The following is a 26,409-nucleotide window of genomic DNA, read 5'->3' on the forward strand; positions in this document are numbered from 1 at the left end:
GCTGGTCTACACCAGCCGTTAAGGTCCAGTCCCGCAAAGGGACCTCGCAGTAAGGCGGAAAGGGTTAACGGTCACCGGTACCCTTACCGGTGACAGTTAACCCTTACCGCCTTCCGTGTAATGAGGCCCTATATCTTAGGTATCGAGGCCCATAGTTCTGAATGGAGTGATGGAATGGACATCCTCATTACACGGTAGGCGGTAACCATGGTGCTATTAGCGCCATGGTTGCCGCCGGTATTCTACCGTGTCCGCCTTGGTGGATGGCGGAATTACCGCCCTACTCCAAGGTGAGCGGGGGCGGTAATTCCCCATTCACCAAGGCACTTCCCCATTCCCATTTTTCCCCCATAGGGCATAATGGGAATGGGGAAGGCGCTAATTACGGTACCGCAAATTGCGGTACCGTTATTAGCTCCAAGGTCCCTTTGCGGCACCCTACTTTAACGGCTGGTAAAACCAGCCGTTAAGGTCGGGTCCCGCAAAGGGAACTCGTAGTAAGGCGGTAAGGGTTTACCGGAACCGGTGCCCTTATCGGTACCGGTAAACCCTTACCGCCTAACGTGTAATGAGGCCCCATGACGTCACTGGGTGAGATCGGGATGCATTGAATTGAATCGTCAGTAAATATAACAGCTCGGAATTCAGTATAAAGAATAGAGGAGGAGAAAAAAAAAAACAAGAGGAGCGACCCAGAAGTGCAGGGAGAAAAAAAAAGACTGGACGAAATCGAGGAGAAAAGCGATGGGATGAGTCAGGAGCTGAGACAAGAGGCCCAGAAGTCAGGGCCAGGACGGAACAGAAGCAATGTCTGTGTTCCAAGGAACGGGGCCTATGCTGCCATGGAGTACTATCTTCTGGCAAGCTGTCTGAATGAGAGAAGCACCCAAGGAAAAAAACAGAAACAGACAGATGTCGGCAGACGAACTGAAAAATTCACACGTCCTTTGAAACCGCAGAGGGTTCTTGAAAATAGAATTCCTTATTCTAATAAGATGGCAGCTCGGAGACGTGCGAGCGGGTTCAGCGCATTCAGATGCAGGTGAATTGCATTTACAAGAGGCCTTTTAATTATCAGAACATTGTAACAGCGAGCGCAGATTGCATGTTAAGTTCATTCTATCATGTGTCTCTGCGAGTAGCAAAATCAATTGACAAATTGACATCTGACAAATTAGAAATCAGATGTTATTGAAATAGGGGTAGGCCAAGAACCGATAGTGGGCAGAGTTCATATATTTTAACCAGTTACAATGTGGCTATATAATGCAAAAATCATTTCAATGATGTCTGATGTTGTGAATTAATACATTAATGTTATCCAGTACCAGGCTATCTTTCAATAGAGTTGACTGGTGTCTCTTTTAATATTTTGAATTGTCATAAGAAAAGAGAAAGCGTTATGGGGAAGGTAAGATCTTTATATTTTCGGCTGAAAAAAATATGAATTGAATGCAACTCAACAAAATAGGGGTTTTGAACATAAGAACAACCATTACATTTAAAACCAGACCCTGGGGAAGTCATTCCATTTTTTATTAGGCATCTATGACAGATGCCCAGTAAAGCATGCCATGTTCGGGCCCACAAGACTCTTGCACGCACACAATTGAGGATGTGTGTCTATGAGGCGCTCAGGGACACATGGGGCAGGCATGGCATTTTGTATTGGGCATCTATGCCCAGTAAAGAATACCATGGCTGTCCCCTGGGACTCCAGCAGCTCACAAACAAAATCTGCCCCATATTTTCCCCGGTGCCTAATACACACACATAGGGCCTCATTACACGGATGGCGGTGAACCATGGCGCTATTAGCGCCATGGTTCATGCCGGTAAAATACCGGCACCGCCTTGGTGGAAAGGGGAATTACCGCCCTATTCCAAGGTTGGTGGGGCAGTTATTCCCCCTTCCACCATTGCCCTTCCCCATTCCCATTTTTGCCCCATAGGGCTCTATGGGAATGGGGAAGGCGCTAATTACGGTACCGCAAATTGCGGTACCTTAATTAGCTCCCTGGTCCCTTTGCGGGTTGGTTTTTACCACCTGCAAAAAGCAGGCGTTAAATTCCCCAACCCGCAAAGGGACCTCGTAGTAAGGCGGTAAGGATTTACCGGTACTGGTAAAATAGCAGTACCGGTAAACCCTTACCGCCATCCGTGTAATGAGGCCCATAATCACATTCACAATGAATGTGATTGTGTAAGTGTGAGGTGCTGGCGCACCATTGGGCAGGCATGGCATTTTGTACTGTGCATCTATGATATATCAAGCAAGATGATTGATATATCAACTATCAATTATCTGAACGTGCTAGACTGGCAGCTAGTCTAGCCATTTCTTGCTGTGGTCAGACATTTTGTATTGGGCATCGTAAATACAGCAAGCATGATAAAGATAAGTGTTATGTGGCTGGACTGGCATTTTGGTGCTGCCCATCTAGCCATTTCTTACTCTGGCATGACATGTTGTATTGGGCATCTTTGCTAAAGTAAGCATGGTAAGTGATATTTTGTAGCTTGATCAGCATTTTAATGCAGCCAGACTAGCCATTTCCTATTGTGGTATGCCATTTTGTATTGGGCATATTTAATAAAAACAAGCATGATACATGTTTTGACGAGGCCAGACTGGCATTTTAGTGCAGCCAGTCTAGCCATTTCCTACTTTGGCATGACATTTTTTATTGGGCCTCTTAGATAAAGCAAGCATGACATTTGGGAGTAAACCTGACAGGGAATATAAACTCCTTATACATGGCTACCTATGATCCTTGCTTGGCTAAAGTAAAGGAGGACTTAAAAAGGTGGGGCCCACTCTCAATATCTTGTTTGGGGAGAATCACAATTATCAAAATGGTGACCCTTCCTAGGGTCTTATACCTACTCCACCCACGTTCTTCAACCTTGGAATAAGTTCATATCTGAATTTGTTTGGAGAGGGAAAAGACTGCGAGTGGCCCTTAAGATCTTAATGGCACCCTTGTCCAAGGGGGGCTTTGCACTCCTGAACTTCCGGAAGTATTATGAGATGGCCCAGATTCAGTTCGCCCGGTGAGTGGTTCACATTGAACACAAGGAAGATTTGGGTAAGGATAGGTAGGGCAGTGGTGTGAGCCCATTTGATGGAAATCCTGTGGTTACATAAACTCCAAACGCACCTTAGTCGTATTACTGGGATGGTAGAGGATATCTGGAACTCACGGGTCAACAATGAGGGAATTACTTCTTTCCCTTCCCCATTCACCCCAATCTACTGCAACCCACAGTTTGAAACGGGGATGGATGAGGGGGCATTGTAGCAAACTGTTGTAGCTTTAGGGATCTCTTCAAGGTGGAGGAGCTGAAAACATTTAAGGTATGTCAGGAGGAATTCGGACAGGGATAGATCTTGATACCAACAACTTCGGCACTGGCTGTCAACACCAGGGATGGGGCAGGGAGCAACTAGGCCCCTCACTCCATTTGTGATGTTTGTGGTGTCACAATCGGGATCTAGGAATGTAACGTAATGTAACGAAATGTAAAAAGTGCAACTAAGGCCCTTAGGCATCTAGGCACAAGATCTCCACGGACGCTTATCTCCATGCTCTATAGGATCCTCACGGATAACACAAAAGGTGAGCAGTTGTCCTACATGCCTACTTGGAAACGGGTACTTAATAGACCCGCCACGGTAGCACTGGGAGTTTCTGTGGAGGAATATCCAGTGGTCGACAAAAGCTATTCAGCTCAGAGAAATGTGGAGTGAAAGTATGGTGCAATGGCAGTACACTCCTGTTAGGTTACAGAAGATATTTCCCCGAGTGGACCCTGTTTGTTGGAGGGGATGCGGTGGAGCAGGGGACTGGACCCACACATGACTGTCTTTCTATTTCTAGAAAGGGTTTTGGTCCACAGTTGGGGCACGTTTACACAATATGTTTGGGTTGGGTCGGCAGTTGGAAGCTGCAGAATGTCACCTTTGGCTATGGGTTCCAGGGTAAGCGCCAAGTACCAAACCTCTCTTTAAAGCATTGACGTTACTCCTCTTGTAGGCAAACTTTCTGATTGCTCAAATGTGGAAGTCTAGGGTGGTCCCGTCTGAGCATGAATGAATACTAAATATCTGGGGGTTTGTGGCTATGGAATGGGTCACTTACTCCACCCACATGGAATGGGCAAAGTTTTGTCATGAGTGGGGACGACCAGTCTTGGACTTCCTAGAAGATTACTTTAACACATCAAGTTGCCTGCAAACCTTGAGGATGTTGAATCTGCTGTAGAGGGGAAGCAAAGGGTGTGATGGGAGGTGTTCTGTATGATCTGGACTTGTGTAGTGGACCTAACGGGATACAGGTGTCGGGCAGAGGGGTTGGGGGAGGTTGGGGCTTCGATTTTGTATTGCAGTTGGAAATGCCAATAGAAAAACTTAAATAAAATGTACATAGATGTCTCAAGATAGAAAGGGAGGAGAACAATATCAAGGGGCTCACTCAGGGAGTTTATGACCAATCATTTTCACCTGAAATTATCACTTTTGAGACCAAGATTTGAGTCCACCCTGACAGACTCATGGCCAAGTGCCCCAGGCTGTGGCGTAGTCTCAGCAAGGAGGAAAGCCTAGCTGAAAACTCTATAGCAAATAACCCCATCATTAACCTCAATTCTGCATATAAGGATTGTGCCACCTTACTCATGGACTCATATGATCCTGAGATACAATCCATGCTCGCTAATACTTTATACTATACCACACATGATCAACAATCCACTGAGGGTTCCTGACATTTATATCTGACAATGTTCATCATGCCCACCCTAAGGGACTCATTAGTGACAGGGACAATTGTTGCTTGTGCTACACACACACACCTCTACTCCAACATGTTATATGATTCTCAAAATCATTCAACAATCTTCAACCCAGACACTTTTTCCTGTTTCAATTCTATACTAGATCAGTTACTGATGGTGTTGATCAATTATTGAAACCATAATTTAAACATATATACAACAAATCTGGGAGCCCTTCTACCGACAACGGACACAGCCAGTTAACCTGTTCTCTGGGAAGGTGCCCACTCGGGAGGGTCTACAACCACGTTATAGCTCACTGTTCCTTTTACAGAGGAAAAATATCCATTTGCATATCAGTCTGGTACCACCCACTTGGGCAGTCCAGCACTAAAATGCTAGGCGGATCTCCTCTGAACAAGAGTACCAAAAGCAACCCCAGACACGTGTTTCACCATCTTTTCCCCTCACTCTCTGGCCGGCCTCCCTTGGCCCTCCACCTACCCCCATCTGCGAGGCTAAGAACCTCAGAGTCATCTTTGACTTCATACATTCCTTCTCCGGCCCACATCTCTGATGGCTCTAAAAAGTCAAAATTCCTACTGCACCTCCTCAGAGGTATTCTGCCTTTCCTCTCCTTCCCCCAGAAGCTCATGCTCTCCCAAGCTTTGGTTCTCTCTAGGTTGGACTATTGTAATAGCCTTTTTCTAAATCTACCTGCCTCTACTCTCCGCCCTCTGCAACTAATCCAGAACAGGACTGCGAGACTTGTCCTTGGCCTCAAGCCCTGGGTTTGTATCTCTCCAGCTCTGAAATCTCTCCACTGGCTCCCAGTGAATGCAAGTATTAAATTCAAAACCCTTTGCATTGTCCACAAGGTTTTCTGGGGCCTGGGTCCAAAATACCTTCAGCTATTCCTCCGTAAATACCTCCCCTCTCCAGCTCTTCGGTCCTCTACCTCTAACTCCCTCAGGGTCAGTCATTTTTCAAAGAAACGAGCTGGGGGTAGATCTCGGTCTTCGGCTGGGGCCTCCCTCTGGAACAACCTCCCTGCCACTCTCAAACTTGAGGAGAACCATCTCCGGTTCCGGAAGCACCTCAAGACCATCCTCTTTGCTTCTGCCTTCGCTCCCCCTCCCCCCTGCTGGTCTGTTCTCTCTTGGCACCTGGCCACCCTCTGTCCTCCGGGCCCAGGTACCTGCTCACCCTGCCACCCTCCTGCACTGCCTCCGGACCTCTCCTTGCACTGGGGTCTGTATCTGTACCCATAAACCCCCCCCTTTTTCTTCCTGCACTTATCAGACCTACCCTGTCTGCAGCCTTAAACCCTGCACTTGCCAATTGCTGGCTGCACTACCACTTTTAGTGGCCTTTATTATTTATTTATTTATTATTATTTATCTGTTTCTCCTTTGCTCCGCACTTTCCACTTCTCCCCCTTCCATGCACTTTCCCCTCCCCCTCTCCCATGCACATGCGCGTTCTCGATGTCACTGGGCATAGTAAGATCGTTGTTTTGTTCTCCCCTGTTCCCCTCCCTTGCCTTGTCGTGCTCTGAAACACTTGTATATGAGCGCAATAGAAATAAAATATCAATATCAATAGTCGGCCCGTATCAGTGAGGTGACGCTGTGCCTCTGTAAGCACAGTGAGCAAGGGGTCCACATCTGGATTACCCTGGGTAACTTAGGGTGAAACTCTAAGTCCCTAAAAATATATACAACAATTCTGGGAGCCCCTCTACCGAGAATGAACACGGCCAAATAACCTGTTCTCTGGGAAGATGCCCAGTCAGGAGGGTCTTTCACAGAGGAGAAATATCAATTTCCATATCAGTCTGGTCCAGCACCAAAATGCTAGGCAAATCTCCACCGACCAAGAGTATCAACAGCAACCCCAGACACGTGTTTTCCGCCTACTCAGGCCTCATCAGTAGATTAAGCTGTGCTTCTCTATGCACACTGAGCAAGGGGTCCACGTCTGGGGTTGCTGATGGTACTCTTGTTCAGAGGATAATTACCTAGCCTTTCCGTGCTGGACTGCCCTCGCGGGTGGGACTAAGACTGATATGTAAATTTATATTTCTCCTCTGTGAAGGGTGCAGTGAGCTAAAACGTGGTTGCAGACCTTCCTGAGTGGAAGAAATTCAATAGAGCAGGGCATTTGACCCTTCTCCGATCTCAGTAGAGAGGCTCCGACACTTCTTCGGTATAATTTAAACATACTATATAGATTAATTCCCACACACACTCTTCCCCCTACCAAGACGAGTGATTTCTGGTACTCTCCTCTCACCCCCACATGGAAGCTCATCACGCAATATCAGACAGAGAGATTATGCATAAATCCAGCAATTCCGCTAAACTGTTACCTTTTCAATTTCTCATCAAACTTGCAGAAATTGCCCTTACAATCTGAACACTTCTACAATCAGTCCAGCCCCATTATCTCTTGGTTTTGCGGCTGGAAATGTTACATAGAAGACGCTTTCATGTGCTTGGCAGGTTTCAGCAAAGACCTCCTTTAAGCCTTGGATAGAATCCTGTGACATTAGTGCAGTCATTTTCAAATCACGTTCTGAGATCTCTACATTCAATAGAATAACTCCTACCTTTATATAGTGTTGTCTGCACTCCTGATGTCCTTGAACTTAAAGATCTATAAATGGGTCATTGTAAAATGTACCTGAATGCCCACCATGAGAATTTGCTGACTCACAGAGACCACCCCACAGACAAAAGCAAGTTGGTCTGTGATATCACATTTTTAATCACCACCAATAGCGCAGGTAAGGACTTTAAGCAAAATTGATGCATTAACAGACAGCAAAAAAAAAACGTTTTGCTTTTCGAGACCTCAAAACCTTCGTAATAAGTTAGTGGAACCCTACACTATCCTCCCCAAGCCTCCCAAAGCCTCAAGTATTTGCAACACAGCTTCAGGGTATTCTGGCATCACCTACCCCCAAAGATGTGATCATTTCTCACTTTCTCAGTGAATTTAAATACATAGGGACTCATTAGGGGTTCAGAGGTAACTGAGAATACGCGGTAATGGAACAACCTCCACTTTTTTCAGTGCTCCTGATTATGAGGTGCAAATATATTATAGAGGTAATACCTCCAACGTATGCACGTAGGACATCATTCCTATAGCAAAACCTCAATTCAGGGGTCTTATTTGGAAATCATTCCCCAAAGCACCAACTGTTCTTCCTTCTATGGGCTGTTCTGGCCTCCTTTTCTCAATGGAGAGGCATGCCCTTCTGCTCTCCAGTCTCCAGTCCATTCTCTTTCTCAATCTTCCTTACCCAATATTTTGTCATCCTCATGGCCTATGCATATCACTTTAAAACTCCCTTTAACCCAAACCATGCCTTTCGCAGAGGTATAGTTTTCCATTCACCTTATTAAAAATGTGTGAGGTATAGATCACTATTTATAAAAAGCATGGGAATGTTGGATTAGGGCAAACATGTAGAGACATTAATGAATATTGTGCAATGACATTTGATGATTTTACACGTTTTCACCATGGTTGGCTAATTTGAAATGTGCCAACATATAGGTTTTTTTAAAGATATTGCGATAGAAGTTACTCTTATCTTGTCCAAATCTGGTGTCAATCGGATCTTGCATGGCGATGCACCGCACAGTTTTGCAATTACACATTTTAGGTACGTTTTCTCTTCATGCTAAATGCATTTATTTATTTAGTGTGCAATTGAAGCTGTTCTCCACCAGAGAGCAGAGATAACACCTGACCTAAATATTCCAGTTCCACGTTACTACTAGTCACAGTAAAATTCTCTTGGTGTTCACATTCTCTATGGTAAGAAGAGTATGTATACAGCCTGTGCTTGTGCGATATTTATATTTATTGTTAGTTTACACTTTTGTGTATCTGTCATTTTGTAAATTGGAAGATTTTACTCTTTATGATAGTGAAAAATGTTTATCATTCAACAAATTGCATCAACAGTCTTCAAATTGTTATTCTGTTTATTGTTTTCTAACATATAATTGTTTCACCTGGGCTGCTCTCGCCTACACTTATTAGTGTTATTCCCTAATCCTTAAACCTATTAGTGTTATTGCCTTAGCCGACAATTTTTTGGCTATTAGCTTAGCTAACACATACATCGACCTATTGAGGTCCTACTCAAGGCTATCCAATAGCAAAAATCCACTGGGGGGGGGTAAATTCTCCAAAGCAGTCCATATCAGTTATGGGGTCCCACAATGCGCTTGTTTATCTCCCCTCATTTTCCATCTGTACGTGCGCTGCCGCTGTGAATTACTGGAAAGTGTTGGTGCACTTTTTACAAACTACACCGACGATACCCAGCTGGTCGTAGAGCTGGAGGGCGACTACCCTATGGACAGCGCTCAAATCTCCTCACTGTACAATATCATAGAGAACTGGATGGAGGGCAACTGGATGTGCCTCAACGGTAAAAAGACAGAGATGATGATCTTCAGTACCCATCAAGCCCGAGCTAGGGCCAGACTACGGATCCTTTCACATCAAGGACACATGCATACAAGTGTCAGAGCAGGTCAAAACCCTCGGAATGGTCATGGAGGCATCTTTGGGAGCTGAGGTGCAGGTTCATTACCTACACAAGAATAATTCGTAATACCTCCGCTTACTTCTGCCCGTTCCTGAGTGAGAATAACACTGCCACGATTGCTAGGTCAACCATTCTGTCCCGAATGGATTATGGAAACTCTCTCCTGCTCGGGGCCACTTAGAACTGCTTAGAGAGATGTCAGATTGTGGAAAATAATGCTGTCCACAAAATCAAGGGCTTGAAGAAAAGTGACCACATTACCAGGGAAAGGAAAGCACTTAATTGGCTTAAGATCGAAGATAGGATCCAGTTCAAAACCCTGACTTCAGTGCATAGGTGCCTATATGGCAATGCACCGGCATACCTCAAGAAAAGAAGCTTACGATGCGTCCCGAATCGTTCAATGAGATCGGAGGCGCAAGGTAGGATCACAGTGCCTCTTCACAGCCGAGAAACATGTCCGGGCAGGGGCTTCCCGGTCCTGGCAACAAAAAATTGGAACAGCCGACCCTTAACTCTCCGCCTTCAACCAAGTTACTGGGCCTTTAGAAAGAGCCTCAAAACTCACATTTTTAAATAGAGGTTTCCAGCTCCCGGATACCCTGTCTGCCCAGGTTAGCGAATCATACATCTTGTTTGAAAATTTCATGTTATAAGCACATAAAATAAATAAATTCAAATGCTCATACATAAACTATTGTGGAATTGTTATATATGTAAACTTGTTATAGATGTCCTATGACATCACAAAATCATTGTTTTCATGAATTCAGAACATAAATGGCATTCCGCATGTATTTTCCACAGATGACATTTTGTTTTGCTTGGTTATATGTGAATGATGTCACGCGTATGAGAGCATGACGTCAAACGTTGACCACAATATGCATTCTTTGTGTAATATGCAGGTTAAAAACAATGTTATCTGATTCAGTATTAGTTATTAAAGAAGTTATTTTATTGTTAATATTCGACTACTTAATGAAAGATAATCATGTATGTATTAGCAGGTCTCGGTTTGCCCATGTGTATTCTAAATTGGTGGCACCCACGATATAATATAAAATGTATCAGAAATAGCCAATCCAATCTGTTCTTCCTGAGTGTCGGGGTCATGATATTTATGAAATGACTAGAACTAAGGGTTGTTACAGTTGGAGGTAGTCGAATGCAATCATCTTTATGTACTGATCGCTAATGACTAATGTTTCATCTCAAGGTATAAGGCAGGGATCTGTATGCTTGGCACTCCCAGTATCCACAGACATAACATTCCAGTGTGGCATGTAATACTAAAGTAGTTCTAACCAACTTTTGCGATCCTTCCACGTTTAGGTAATCAACCCATGTCATTACCATAATATAGCGCAAAAAAAACGGTGATGGCTGGAAGGTTTAGAATGAATCTTAACCACCGGCATTGCGCTGGGCAACCCTCCAGACCATCGTTCTTCGCCTGCCAAGCCATTACAGAAGGGGAAAGACCATATGCAAAGAGCTTCCCCTAATGCAACATTGTGGCTTACCCAGTTTTATAAATGTGTTTTACACTCTAAAGAAAGCCAGTCACTTAAAACAAATGCATTTTTCCCTGCTTAAAGTTGCACTAGACCTTGTACCCTCTTAACATTTATTCTGTATTCAAAATGTATGAAATCCTTAACTTGATATTTTGGTCTCAGGAATTCACACACAACAGAGATAGGCTTTTCCAATATTAATCTGGGTACTCATATTCCAATACACTTTCAGTGGCCTGTGCAATGGCTGAAAGAAAATGGATAGCTCTATATTGTTGTTGCGAATTCTGGCTTTTTGAAAATAAATGCAATTCAAAAGTTATTTTCCAAAATGTGGGCACTCTATGCAGTTTGACAGCCCTCCCTTTTAATCATGACATTACGCAAGAGCCTGGAATCTCCAGTAATGTATGCATATAATTAAGCCAATGCATATCGTTTCTCTTGCCAGGAAGGTCTGTCTCATTTTTATTTATTCTAGTCTTTCTTTTTTATTGTAAAGCTCCTGACAATAGATGTGCCAGTCTGTTTCTCGTATCCCACCTGCATATTGAAAGGGAGCTTCATCGCTTCACTTTTTCCAGGATCCATGTGGCACCACTTACCGTTTCTTTAGTTTTTATGATTGTAATCTCGGGAGGATAGCTCAGGGGTGACTCGCTCGCCTTGGAAGACAACGCCCAGAAGCACAGAAACGCAGGTTCGATCGCCGGGTCCGCACTTATACCTCTGGGTATTAAGCACGTTAGAAATAACTAATTGTTAAAGGATGCAGAGGGTCCTTGTGCAATCCAGTACAGTTAGACTGTGCATGCAGCCCGTCAGCTCTGTTAATTACACCACAGAACAACATGAAAGACCCCTTGTTACATTGACACTGACTTACCAGGAAGAGGATATGCAGTCTCTGGAAATCCAAAGTAAACAGTACCTGTGAGGAGGAAATGGAAAGAACATTGTAAGTATTCACATTTACATAGGTCTGCATGGGGATTTTCATGGAATTACAGTAACTCAGCCAATTTTCTTTTGTTAATGTGGAGGACTTACCTTTTACCGGAGGTAAACACTCCACTTGAAGGCCCTACTCATAATTCAGCAGTGTAGTAAAAGTGACGGTAATTCTGTTACCGTCAAAAAAGAGGGCAGTCATTGAATTACCACCATTTTTTTACTGAACACGGTTGTGGGGTCTTGGTCAAAGCAAAGTACTGAATTAAGAGTGTGTCCGTTGCAGAGAGCTGGAAGATGCATTATGAAAACACATAACACAGCCATGTTTTCACTTATTGTATTACGTTGCACACAGGATACAAACGGTTGTGCTCAAATTACACAATTTGGTCAAGTGCCATAGCTGGGAATTTTAACCAAAGTTCAAGGTTCAGCCTGTGTCTATGCTCTACCTTTTAGCTGACACCTGATAGATAAAGGGCCGCATTACAGCTCTGGCGGCACAGTAACAACAACGGTAATGTGGAGGTAACCACTACATTATCGCATCGCTCTACTAGGGGTTTAGTGGAAAGGAGGAGGATAAACCTCAAGCAAAAATATGTTGGTAATTCCTCCCCCTTACTACCAAAAATCTGCGGTATTTGCAGACTCCAAAATGGGGATTTACATCACCCTAGCCTCCACTTGTAATCCTGCAGAAAATCTGCAGGACTAAGGGGCAGTAAAGGTCATTCCGCTTGTCAGCATCTTTTGCCAGCATTTTGATGGATTTACTGGCGGAATACTGCCAAACTCATAATGAGGCCTAATAGGGCTTCAATACAAATTTGCCGGTATTCCAGCCGTAAATCCGCCAGATTACCGGCAAAAGATTTTTTGTTAGCGCCTCTTGGTTCCGCCGATTCACTGCAAGTTTACAAGTGGTAGTAGGCGGTGTAAATCCACTCTACAACAGCTGAAGGCGTCGCGACACTTGCTTACCAATTGTGAATCACTAACTGAGATATATGTTAAAGGATTCAACAAATTGGGCGTGGATCTCTACTTTGTACAAAGTGATCAGTTTTGGAGTAGAATCTATCAAGCCAGTGATCTTGTCACGAATTTTACCATATACTATATGTGGAAAGACATTTTAAAGAAACTTTAACTTTTCCTCTTGGAAGGAAGTATAGGACCTGACTAGTTTTCTTTTAATTGATTTAAATAACTGATATTGCACCTTTTCTGAGTTTTTTATTATGAAATGAGCTATTGAATGTTTTGTACTATTTTACTGTATCTTATTGTTTTCTATTGTATGCAATGCATTTTTAACTCTATTTTAAGAGTTAAAGGTTTATTTAACCAAAATAACACAATAATTTTAAAAAAGTAAGTCCTCATTTTTGCAGTGGAATTACCACCAGTGTAAATTCCACAGGCAGTAATTATGTATTTTACCACCAATGGACTCCAAAAATGGGAAAGTACCACCACTTGTAATATCGTGGTAAACCCACAGGACCAAGTGTTAGTAACAGTAATGGAGTTGGCGTTAATATGGCAGATTTACCGCTGAATTACCACCAAACTCATAATGAGGCTTACAGTGTCATACGGTGGTAGGATTAATTTAAGACATTGATATTCTTGTAGGATTATTTACAAAAAATACGTGTAAACAGAAGAAGCATATGAGATACTGGTGTACATAGTTTGAAACCATGGCATAGGTTTTCCCTTTTTAATGGGCATACATTTGATAGCACCACTCTTTAGACTTAAAATGTATGAGAATGAGTTCCTTTTTAGCTTTGGCTATTAGGCGGCTCTAAAAACGCTACCTATAAAGCCGAAACTATTGTAATTAAAATAAGAGCTTTAACATGAGAGCTTAGGGGCTTTGGATGCAGGTTTGTAATGCTTTTCAATGCAGGTTGGTGGAGGATGGATATTATGTACTTTGGCCATGTGTTCCACCCATGTAATGCCCATCGTCAAGTGAAATCTATAGGGTTTTCCTCCCACTCCCACCCATCTCCTCCCACAGCACACCTCTTTTTGCACTCTTTGGCTGATTTTCTACTGTGTAGTGAAACTGTCAGTCATTTTTCTTTCCAAAATGGTGGCCATCATATTTTAATGTTATTAAAAAGTTATTTAACTTGATTGATGCTTTAAAATATATTTACTGCAGCTTTCAAGCTATGTTACACATTGTACTGTATTTTAAATTTAAAATAAAAGTAAAATAAGGTACAGTACTACTGTACGTATTGGTGTAAGATGTTTCTGAGTAAGTCATCCTGATCTTTGATGAATGTGTAATGTTGTCATTCCGTTGTGTCAGAGCAGTGTGTAATACTCTAGTCGCCACCAGGTGCCCATTTGACTAATAATGTCAGTGCAATCGAGCACAGATACCCATATTGTTTTAGCTCGGATTAGTAGCCTTTCCTCCATCTTGATAACATGTTTGGAGAAAGATGGAAACCAATTATTATAATGTTTTAAAAAAAAAAATTATTGGTTTATAACAAACCTTTAAAATAAAACACAAACAATACAAGCATCGAACTAAGCCATTCTTTTCCTTGTGTTGTCAATATCTACACATTCCTATGATTAACTTTCAATTACTTTCAATTGAGTTCAGACTTAAACGATTTTCAATTATCGCTAATACATGTGTCAAGGGAAGTAACAGTTTCAAGTCTGTTCCATTGAACATACGTTCTCACCATTCATCAGCGCAGAGAGACAGATGATTGAAGCTCCAAGTCACTAATTGAAGCGTTATGTCTGATCGAAACTTGGCGCAAAATGTGTTTAAGGGATTTGTTGTCTTTCGTACAGAATCTACACATTGGGTTTAAGTTTTCATTGCATTTCCATGCACGAATTCGCTCCTTAGTTTTGAACGAATTCAATCAAAACATCATGAGCAACCTTTGTGCATTTGAATCAGGAACCAAATCGATATAACGTTGTATGGTGTTAAAGGCACGTGCTTCAGCAGGCACATCAGACATCAATTTGGCTGCAGCTCTCTGTGTACAAGTTAGCTCCCAATCTGCTCGCCAGATTTTTAGTTTTGCTGCAGTTGGATTTTCATGGAGCATGTCTAAGTTAATGTCAAATTCCACTAACATGCTTTCACATCTGTTAATCCATATTGATACAATTATTGGATTGTAATGAAACATCTTTGAAAACATTTGCACTATCTTTGAAGGTGTTTTCCGCAAACTCCCACTTCAATGTGCGTCTCCCAAATGCAGCTTCCTTCCTCCTGTCAGAAATCTGACACGTCGCCATTGGCAGTCAACGCTCCATGCCCTGGTCAGCGACATCCTGATTAAGGTCAAGAGGATGCTCTTGTCCATTGGTCTGTGCTACCCGCCGTCACCAGAGGAAAAGACACCAGCCATTCACTCCCATCTCGACTTCCCTTTGCAATGAAAATCTCAGTTGAATTTGCATTGTTCACCGCCATAGACCACAAGCACCATGAACTCCTGCAGGACGATGACTGTGTAGGATTGGATGGCATACATGTCATGTTCTATAAAACATGATTATGAAGCAAGCTGCTGCTACCACCAAAAAAAGGTTCTATTTTGCAAACCTCCCCTGCAGGAAACCCTATCAAGCTTTTCATTGCCGGTGGGATCAGCCTTTCTCATACTGTTAGCAAAGAGGCCACGTACAAAATAGTAATGTACCTCAAGAGACCAGGCTAACCGTTGTCCTATAGTGCATGGATGGGCTAAGCTTTCGGCAACACTATACACTTTTTGGTTTATTTCGGTGCACGTTTTATATAGGGCTTCATGCAGGGTCCCTCCAGCTTCTAAGCACTATAATAAAAGTCGTTATTATTACCAATTTAATGGCACTGAGTGTATGGCCTGGGAATGTTGAAGGGATGAGCCGTGACACAGCGGGTGAAGGGGCCAGAGACGCGCAAGCAAACTGTTCCGTTTCTGTGACCGCGACAACATTTATAACCAGCCACTATGCTGCGAACATGGTTGGAGCCAGGGCAGCGCGCTGCTGTCTATATTGAGGCTTAATGAAACCAACAAGGTGTTGGACAGAAATCAGAAATGACATTGGGTGGTTTGAATAGCACTGCAAATCAATTGCTCCTTTGTGCATCTCTGTTGGGAGCTTCACTTGTGGAATGGCAGAGTATTAAGTTGTGTTACGTTTATGACACCTTACCATAAGATGCCTTTAGCCTGAAGGGCCTGTCTCTTTGTAATAGAAAGGAGGAGTCACACATGCCAGGATTCAGACCTGTGTCCTGCAGAAGACTTGACACATACGTCTGGGCCGAACTATATTCTAATAAGTTTTGGAAGAAATCGATTTTGCACCTTATAAAAAACAGATTTAAAAAAAAAAACATAGTTATCAAGAGTCATACCCAATGTATGTTGTACTATTGCTAAGAACTTTGGTGAAGGCTTGGCACACAGTCATGATTTGCTTCCTACTTAAGGTTTCAGGGACTTGAGATGTTGGACATGTACTGGAACGGTCACAGAGTTTGGAGGAGAGGGGGTATACATATGAGAAAATATGCTACCTTCCCTGTTAATGCGACCGTTAAGGCACTAGGTAAAATTGCTGGCTTGGGGACAATAGAAAAGGTGTTTCATACATGTTAAATGTTAAAGGTATTTATACCGCGCACCGTCACCAGCGGTATTGGTCCCCAGGCTCTCAGGCGGATCTGTAAACAAGAAGGCGGGCGGGATAGGTTAGTCGGCTGAAGAGGGAATAGGAAAGTGGGAGAAGTGGCGTGCTGTTGGCAACTTCAGTTCGGTTTCCACTGTGCGCTGAGCTTTGGTATGAGTATCGGGGTGGTCAGTCAAAATCTCGAAAACAAAATCTCGAATGACAAAAAGCCAGAAACAAAAATCTCGAAAAAAAAAAATATCTAATTTTTTATTTATTTATTTATATATGTTTTTGGGGTCAGGTAAGTAAAAAAAAGGGGTAAAATAAAAAAAATGAAAAAAAGGGGGGTTGGGGGGGAACCCCCCCATTTTGAAAAAAAACACATTGAAAAAAAAATTCTATATTTTTTTTTCGGCCTTTTGTATTCGAGATTTTTGTTTTCGAGATTTTTTAATTTGGTATTATCACTATGAACCGAGTATCGGACCAATGTGAGGCCTCGTGTGCTGTTGGTGGAATTTATGTGTTGTTTGTTTGTTGTTATTGCGGTGTGGCAAAGTTCTCCCCAACAAGCATCACAAAAAATGTCTTACTGCAAAACAACCATAAAGAGCAAGCACAATGTTAAATAAGCCTAAGGGGTCTTTTTGTGCAATAACTAGCCGGTCATCAAAAAGACACACACCGAAAGGCTCCTTGGGTAAGCTGCCTCTTCCATCATAAAGAGCATGCTCATCCCTTTATAGTGCAAACAGTGGCACCAGTAAGGATATTGCTCATGCCCACTTTCGATTTTTGGAAAAGAGAAAGGTGATGGCTGGAAGATTTTGAATTATTCATAACCTTTGGCATTGCTATGGGCATCCCTCTATATCACAGTTTATCTGCCTGCTTTGCTTTTACAGAAGGAGAACTACAATATGCAAATCAGACTTGATCTCACCCCACTTCTTGACTTCTAGCCATTATCAACAAGACCAGGAATAATATGTTAATTATAGCATCAGGCTCTTACAGTTATTTTTCAAACAATTCTTCCATGCTATTGGGGGATTAGGGAGAGTGTCAAGCACAGACACAAACACGTGTTTTCCAATGCTGGCTACTTTCACAATCATTCCTGTCAGAACCTTATTATGAAACACTAAATAGTTATGGATCAAAAACATTGGAGGTCATTATGAGTTGGGCGGTAAGGGGCTAATGGCACCGGTAAAGGTGCCGGAGCCATCAACCCCTTACCGCCCCATTACGAGTCTGCTCTAAAACCAGGCGTCCTTAGCGGGACCCGCTAGTAGACGAGGATGCTAACAACGGGCCCGTTGTTAGCATCATTCCCATTCCCATTGAGCCCTATGGGGGCTCGAATGGGAATGGGGATGGGTTCCTTGAATGAGGAATTTACTGGGCCCTCCAAGGTCGGAATGGCCTGCTAATAGCGGCATGGTTACCTCCGGACTCGTAATTACCCCCATTGACTTAGTCAAAACCACTCTCAATTGCTCTAGGAAGGATTTAAGTCCATTTTTAGTTTGGGCTATTAGGTGGCGCTATAAGCCGAAACTATTACATTAGCATACAAATGGGGTGAAATGGCATATGAGGAGGGAAATAAAACGTGTAGGTGTTGTTTGCCCACCCATTGACTGCCCATGGCCAGGTTTATCCCTATGGCCATTCCCACCCAGTTCCTGCCCCTCCGACCCAAAACTCCTCCTCATGGGAACTCTTTCAGCTCTTTTTCATCAAGACTTACCATCAGTCTTTGCACTTAGTGCCCTCCAGGTTTTTTTCAAAGCAGTCTTCTGAGTCCTAATAGTTTAACTGGTGGTGTAAATTCACTACCGGTGTAGTCAAAATGTCTTAACCAGACCTGTTTTCAGCCACTCGATTTATGAGCACTATGCGTATCCTTCACTGAAGTTCTGTTTAAAACAAGCATTGGCAAAGTCAACAGTTTTGGCTTGTGTATAGGTATTTAGCATTTGCCAGGCACTGCTATTAGAGGCCCAGGTACTATCCAGATTTTGCACCTGCTACCATTAATAGGCAGTTAACATCACTACAGCAGTGCCTGGCAAGTGCTTTTGCCAGGCCTATACAAAGGCCCAAACTGTTTGGCATTGCCAATGCTTTTTCCTTTTGTTGTATTCTACAGACTGACGTTGCCAGTTTTAAGACAAGGCTTTTTCTGCCGCTTGTGTAGTTGAACACCTTTAGTGTAAATGCCTCCTGTTTCAAAGTATACATCTGTTTATGATCTGAGTGCGTTCATACAAAAGCATAATTATTACAATCTTGTTTAAATGGCGAATTGCAGAAAAGTGAATCACATTATAGCTCCTCAAATGCAAGACAAATATTATGCAACAATACACAGCAAAAAAGCATTTTAAATGATTTAGTGTGTCTTTGTCAATAATAGAGTGTGAACATCAAATGGCACGGGGGTTAAGTCACATTGCGTGTTGTACGGCCTTTTCCTTAAGACCAGGAAGCAGTGCCCCAGTTGGAGCGCATGGAGAGACCAGCTGTGCTTCTCCTGCTACGCTCCAGCATACTGGAATGCCATCCGTGTTGGGAGAGCGACCACGTCAATGCTTCTGAAGTTCAGAACGAATTTAAAGACCCAGGTTTTAAGGGAATTCCTAGATGCGGTTTGCCACCGCTCTGGGATTGTCTTGTAAATGTACCCCGTTGTCTCTCTAACGCATATACAGCGCTCTGTTACTCCAGAGCTAGGTTCACACTATATCACACTATAGAAAACAGAAATTGAAATACAAAGGAAGAGGAGGACGATAGTTGGAACTAGTTGGCTTGCCAGTGCAATTGAATAAGTAGGATGTAGGATATAATCTCCGTTTATGATTGAATTATTAATTGATTTGTTGATTAAGTCAGGATTAGGGTGGTTATAGTTCATCTCAATCAGAGAATGCTTCTTTCAGGTGTTATGCTCCTTTTTTTTCTGGATTCAGTAAGTTGGACTCCCCAAGATTTTTCAGATGGCATTCGGCCTTCCATGGGTTGGTGCTTGAATGCCAGTGGCTGTGGGAGTCTTGTCTACAGGATGGGCGTTTTCATGGCTTCTGATATTTGCTGTTGTTAGCCTGGTCATCACTGTAACCAGGTTACTAGATTCCAGCACTATACCCCTCCTGGTGAGAAATGCACGGAAACTGACTCCAGAAAATCTAACCCCAGTACTGAACAAACTAATTAACACACAGTGCTTAGATGATACTAACCCTGACAGCATCACGCACTGTTACCATACCTGTCTGACAACGGTCATCGACAAAGTAGCTCCACGTAAGCCTGCACTTCCTAGACCCAAACGTAGTAATCCCTGGTTCAATGATGAACTTATCGAACTCAGAAGGAAAAAAAAGAGCACTAGAACACTTAACCAGACAAAACCCTCTAGTATAAAATTGCAGTGATCACTCATAAAGCTTCCTCCTTGTACCTTTGCATCACCAATGCTGCTTCCAATAGTAAAGAACTATTTTCCATCATCAGAGATCTAGAAACACCTACTCCTCTGCCCAGTTCAGTCACTGCAAGCAAAGAATGGTGCACCACCATCCAAAACGCAGTAACCACCAAAATCAACACACTTCAAGATAAGAACATATTGCACAGGAAGCTTCTGGCCCACCCAGCTGATCCCGCACCGCTCACACTAACGGACACCTCAGAGACAGTACCTCAATTCCATTTCACCCCAGTCACCCCTGACCAAATTATCACGACTATAGCGGCTCTCAAACCATCCAATTGTAAAGGAGATAGCTTTCCTGCTAAACTAGTCAAATCATGCGCCCCTACACTAGCACCTCTCATCACCAAATGTGTAAATGCTTCTTTCACACATACAACTCCATCCCTGCGAAAATCAAAGAAGCCTGGGGCGCTCCCCTTCTCAAAAAACACTTGCTAGACCCTACCATTACGACCAATTATAGACCCATCACCGCAGACCCCTTCCTCCTCAAAGTTGTAGATAAAATCGCCTACACCCAAATTCAAACCCACCTAGAGAAAAATCATTTGTTAGGTGACAGACAATCCGGATTCCGCCCCAAACATAGCACAGAGACAGCTCTACTGGACTTAAAATATCAGATGGATGCCATTAGAGACTCAGGGAATCTTTGCATTCTGCTGCTACTAGATACTAAATGCACGCTGCATTTGATTTAGTGGACCATGACAAATTATGCCTCACACTTTCCAAAAACGTCCACCTGTCCAATGAAGCAACTACCTGGATGAAATCATTTTTGTCTGAGCGTACCTCCAGAGTAGCTATAGGCGAAGAAGCAGCTCATCCCATTTCAGTCCCGTTAGGTGTACCGCAAGCTCCCGCCTCTCTCCCACCATCTATAACGCCTGCACCAAACTTTTGTCCCCTGCACTTGATGCCATGGGAGTAATATACACCAACTTTGCAGACGATACGCAGATACTCATCCCGATCACGGGCAATCTAGAACACAACAATATCATTGTAAATAATATCTACTCCATAATCCAAAACTGGGTGGCAACAAACAACCTGTGTCTCAATGGAGAAATAACGGAGAACCTCTTCTTACCAACCTGGCCAAGTTCAACCAATTGGCTGCATATACCGACTGGCCCGGGGAAAAGAAATTGGTGGTCTTCTACCAGGGTCTGTCTGAATAACTCAAGGATACCTTGTCTACAGTGCCGGTCGTCCCTACTGTCTTTGGGGATTTGCTCGACCTAGTGTTACAGATCGATGCCCGCAGGGCTGAGAGACGGGGAGAAAGAAAGCCTGATGCGGTTGCCACGCCACATGAATCAGCAGTGCTTCTTCCACCTGCTCCAGAGCCTATGCAAGTCGGGGCCATTCGAGGACCTCTGAGGACCTCTGACTCCTGCACTCAGGGAATACCGCAGATCCCACAATTTGTGCATGTACTATGTTACGCTCACCTGGACCCCACAGGGGTGTCGATCGGACCCGGACAGCTGCGGTCTCCGTCAATGTGATGCGTAGTGCAGAGATGACTGTCTGGAGTGGCCCGCCTAGTCTTGTCTGCTGGACCCAAAGAAATATTTCCTTATGTTTGTAAAAGATGAGCTCTCCATCTTGCGTGTCTTGCAGGGGCGCGTAGATACCAGTTACTTCACTGGTTTGAAGGCGTTGGGAGAGTTCCGGTAAGCATTGACTCTGAAGTCCCAGGCGGGATTGGTAAGTATCAAGTTCAAAGAGTTCAATGTGCCCGATGTTCACTCTTGTCCCCTTCCTTCCTTAAGTTGCAACTGAGTTCATGAGAAGAAGGTCTCGTAGCTGCTGCTGGCGTTCAGGTAAGAGTCTATGTTACCCAACGCTGTCCGGTAACTATTGCATGCATTAACGTGTTGTTTTTCTCCCTCTTTACAGATGCGGCATATGAAGATATGGAGAATAATACCGCCAGTGGTAAATCAGGTAAGTCTATGGTGGTAAGAGGTATTTGTTGATTCCCTTGGCTCACCTTGTTATTCTTGTGCCCCTAGGTGCCGGAGTACGGCGAAGAAATGATGGAGACAGTGCTGGAGCTGTTTGTTTTTGTAAGTTTGTTTTCTAACCTTGTCCTTTTCTCCCTCTTTATTCTAGGAGCTCCGGATTCGAGGCGGGCGTGGCAGAAGACTGGATGCTGGCTGCAGGCACGGTGAGAGTCACGCTGCTGGATGCAGAATAACACGAAGCATGTGCTGCTGTTCGGGCGTGGTTTAAATAGCCTCCAAAGTAGTCCCAGGAAAGAAGTTCCCCAGGCCCACACCCGAGTAAAAAATAGTCCCTGTAGTAAAATAGTCCCATCCAGGCCTCACGTTGGCTTGGATTTATTTGCAGCATGGTCTGCATGAGGTAAGTAATGTCTATGAGCCTGGCACCTATAGCGCCAGGACTGATTTTTATTATGAGCCTGGTGCCAGCCCCTAGCTGGGGCTGCTGGGTTTTTTGTAAATGTCTGGATGCCTGCTCCCGGGGCTGATGGGCTTGATCCGGATGCCCGGGGGTAGGCATCATGACATACTGTGGCTCATCCGAACATCTACTGCAAGATTGCACAAAGAAGCCTAAGAGGAAGGCGGGAAACGCCAAATCCCGGCAGTAGAAGGAGTCCCTACGCCAGGAAGGCCCTCATTGGACTCTCCCACGACAGGTCCTGCTGTACCTTTCTATCTTCCCATGGTTTTTACGGTCGCAGCTGGGGCTCCTTTTTTCGCTTCGGCTATCATTGATTCTGGGGACACCCGCAACTACATGGACCACCATATCGCCCTTACTTCATGTATTCCAGTGGTGCCCAAAGCACAACCTGAGGCGGTGAATGCGGTAGACGGCAAGAGTGCATTAGTTTCAGGTCTAGTGACACAACAAACGGCCTCCATTACCATGTGCATATCTGAGGGTCATACGGAAGATATTACATTTGATCTCATCAAGACCCTTCACTATAAAATAATCCTGTGCCTTCCCTGGCTTCAGCATCACAATCCTGTCATAGACTGGGCCTCGCGCCTGGTACAGTTTCCTCGAGGGTGTGTAACAGTCAGTGTCAGCTTTCACACAGAATCTCTGCTGGGACTCCTTATCAGGCCCCCATAGCCACGTTTTCCCTCATTGGGGCTGTTACTGCCATTTCTGGTACCGACATCCTCCCGGAGTATACCGATTTCCGGGATGTGTTTGACAAGGGAATGGCAGAGACTCTCCCTCCTCATAGGGTCTATGATTGCCCGATAGATCTGGTGCCAGGCACTAAGATACCATCGGAACGAGTGTATTCCCTTACCTCCAGGAAGACAGGGTACTGAAAGAGTACATGCATAAGACGCTTGCCATGGGGTTTATTTGTCCATCAAAATCCCCTGCGGCTTCTGCTCACTTTTCTGTACCAAAGAAGGAGGGTGACCTTCGGCCTTGCATAGATTATAGGTCCATAAATGGTGTAACCATAAAAAACACAGTATCTGCTTCCCCTCAACTTGGTGCTTCTCGACCAATTAGGTACATCCCAAATCTTTACCAAAATGGATCCCCATGGTGCTTACAATCTGGTACGAATGATGGAGGGCGATTATTGGAAAATGGCCTTCAAGACCCAATTCGGACTGTATGAGTATTTAGTAAGCCCTTTGCGATTTCTAATGCTCCTGTGACATTCCAAGCATTTATGAATGACGTGTTCCGTGATATTATGGATCAGTAAGTAGTAGTCTACCTGGATGACATTCTTATCTATTCTCCCTCGCCTACGAGAAAATCATCTGTATGTGAAGGCAGAAAAATGTGTCTTCTATGTTACTGAAGTGGAGTTCCTGGGCTACGACCTGACTAAGCAAGGCATCTGTAATAGCATATCTAAAGTCAAAGCAGTCCTGTGCCTAAATCAGTGAAAACCATGCAGTCCTTTCTCAGGTTCACTCATTTTTACAGGTGTTTTAGCCATTCCTTTTCATCTATTTCAGCGCCTCTCACGGCTTTGACCAGTGATAAAATACCTTTTTCCTGGTCCCCAGAGGCACAGACTGCATTTGAAGAACTGAAAGCAGCCTTGTTATGTTATGTTATCTCTATTTGTAAGGCGCACGGTCGCCCGAAGGCATCATGGCGCTAGAGAGGAAACTGCAAGTTGAAGAGAAGACCAGTGGAAGAGCCGAGTACTAGAAAAGAGTGGTTTTCAGAGCTCTTCTGAAGCCCAGATGGTTAGAAGTGGTTTTGAGAGGCAGTGGAAGATTGTTCCAAAGTTTGACAGCAGCAATGGAAAAGGCTCTGCCGCCAAGCCTTTCCCGGTTAATTCTTGGAACAACAAGTAGATTGGTGGCGGAGGAACGGAGGTCCCGTTCAGGGATGTATCGAGAGAACTTAGACTGCAGAAACTCAGCTCTTTGGCCATAGATTGCCCGATGGACAATACATAGTGACTTAAAGTGGACTCGCTGGGCCACCGGAAGCCAATGGAGTTGGCTAAGCACTGGCGATATGTGGGCACCATAGAGCGAACCAGTGGCTAACCTGGCAGCCAGGTTCTGCATACACTGAAGCCACTGTATGAGACCGATTGGTTGCGACAGATACAAAGAGTTGCAATAGTCCAACTGTGAAAGGACTAGCGCAGCTACCACGGGAGGGCGGATGGCTTCCGGAATCATAGGCAGAACCCTCTTAAGGACCCTGATCTGATGGTGGGCGGACTGACAGACAGCGGAAACCTGGTTGGACATAGACAAGGAGGCAGAGAGAATGACCTCCAGGTTCTTCACTTTGCTGACAGGAGCAGGTAAACGACCAAGCGAGGTGGGCCAGAAGGCCGGGGTCCACAATGTAGTATTGGGGGGACAACCCACCAACATTACCTCCGTCTTATCGCCATTAAGCTTTAACCAGTCCTGGTCCATCCAAACACCGACTGCCTTTAGGCAGTCATGAAGACATGCTGAAACCTCAGTTTGATCCTGATCCAGACAGATCAGGATTTGAGTGTCATCAGCATAAGAATAGCAGTTGAGTCCGTAAGCATGAATGAGACAGACCAAGGCCCAGATATAGATATTAAACAAAATCGGTGAAAGGGAGGATCCCTAAGGGAAACCACAAGTGAGGGGACACGAGGAAGAAAGAAAGGGGGGCATAGCAAGGGTCTGTGTATGATCTGAAAGGAAGGAAGTAAACCAGGCAAGAACAGAGCCAGATATCCCGATTTGTGCCAGGCGAGAGAGGAGGATAGGGTGGTGAACCGTGTCAAACGCGGCAGCCAAATCCAGCAGGATCAGAGCCCCAATCTTTGGGGCTCTGATCCCCAAAGCCTTCTCTTCAGCTCCAGTGTTGCGACATCCAAATCCTGAGCTCCTGTTCTTCGTGGAGTCTGACGCCTCAGGGTTCGCTGTTGGTGCCATCCTCTCCCAACCTTGTCCCCATTCAGGGAAGATCCATCCCATTGCTTACTATTCCAGGAAACTGACCACGTACGAGAGGAACTATACTATCACAGGGTGAGAACTCCTGGCCATTAGAGATGCCTTCTCAGAGTGGAGACACCACCTGTTAGGTGCTCACCATCCAGTTACGGTATACACCGACCATGTGAGCCTCCTGGCCTTTTAATCCATGAAATGCTTAACTGCTAGACAGGCCCGTTGGCACCTTTTTTTCTGCAGTTCCAATTCTCCATCACATACCACCCTGCCAAACTCCATGCCTCTGCTGATGCGCTCTCGCGTTTACACTCTGAGGACACTCCACCACTTGGGGAGCCGCCCTTCCTTCTACCTAACAATGTGGTATGCAGGTGCACCCTACAGCCGTCCCTACCGTCCCTCATTTTGGAATGGGTGTTGTCACACCTGAATGAGATCTCGGAACTCAATCTGGACATTGTCTGTGGTGTACCGTATATCCAAGGTCAGGTGTTTGTGCCACACATGGATTTTGTGGTAGAACTTCCCACCGTTAACGGCTTTAACACCATATGGGTGGTCGTGGACTATTTTACTAAAATGGCGGTATTTGTTCCCTGTTTGTATCTCCCGACGGCGGCTGCTCTGGCCAGGCTCTTTTTCTCGAGAATGTCTTCCGGCACTTTGGTTTGCCCTCCATCATAGTCTCAGACCGAGGCACCCAGTTCATGTACCTCTTCTGGAAGGCTCTGATGGCATCTCTTCTGATAGACGGCAGGTATTCTTCATCGCACCATCCCCAGACGTATAGACAGACTGAGAGGACCAATACCACTCTGGAGCAGTACCTTAGGTGCCTATGTCTCCAGTTTCAGAACAATTGGTTATCGGTGCTGCAGCCTGCGGAGTTCGTGTATAGCAACTCGGTGAATTTGGCTACTGGTGTATCTCCCTTCTTTGCTCTCTACGGCCAGCACTCACAGTGTTTGC

General features: G+C 44.4%; 1 protein-coding gene across 2 annotated transcripts in view; it reads right to left on the reverse strand.

Annotated features, from left to right (window-relative positions):
* Positions 1–26,409, reverse strand: part of LOC138447681 (adhesion G protein-coupled receptor E1-like) — a 927,425-nt gene that overhangs the window by 743,957 nt on the left and 157,059 nt on the right. For both annotated transcript variants that reach the window (XM_069603948.1, XM_069603946.1), the window contains exon 2: positions 11,756–11,800. In XM_069603948.1, the coding sequence (XP_069460049.1) occupies positions 11,756–11,800 (45 nt within the window). The remainder of the gene's footprint in view (positions 1–11,755; positions 11,801–26,409) is intronic.

The sequence above is a fragment of the Ambystoma mexicanum genome, chromosome 3q (genome assembly GCF_040938575.1).
Source record: "Ambystoma mexicanum isolate Mex_15411 chromosome 3q, UKY_AmexF1_1, whole genome shotgun sequence".
Lineage (NCBI taxonomy): Eukaryota > Metazoa > Chordata > Amphibia > Caudata > Ambystomatidae > Ambystoma > Ambystoma mexicanum.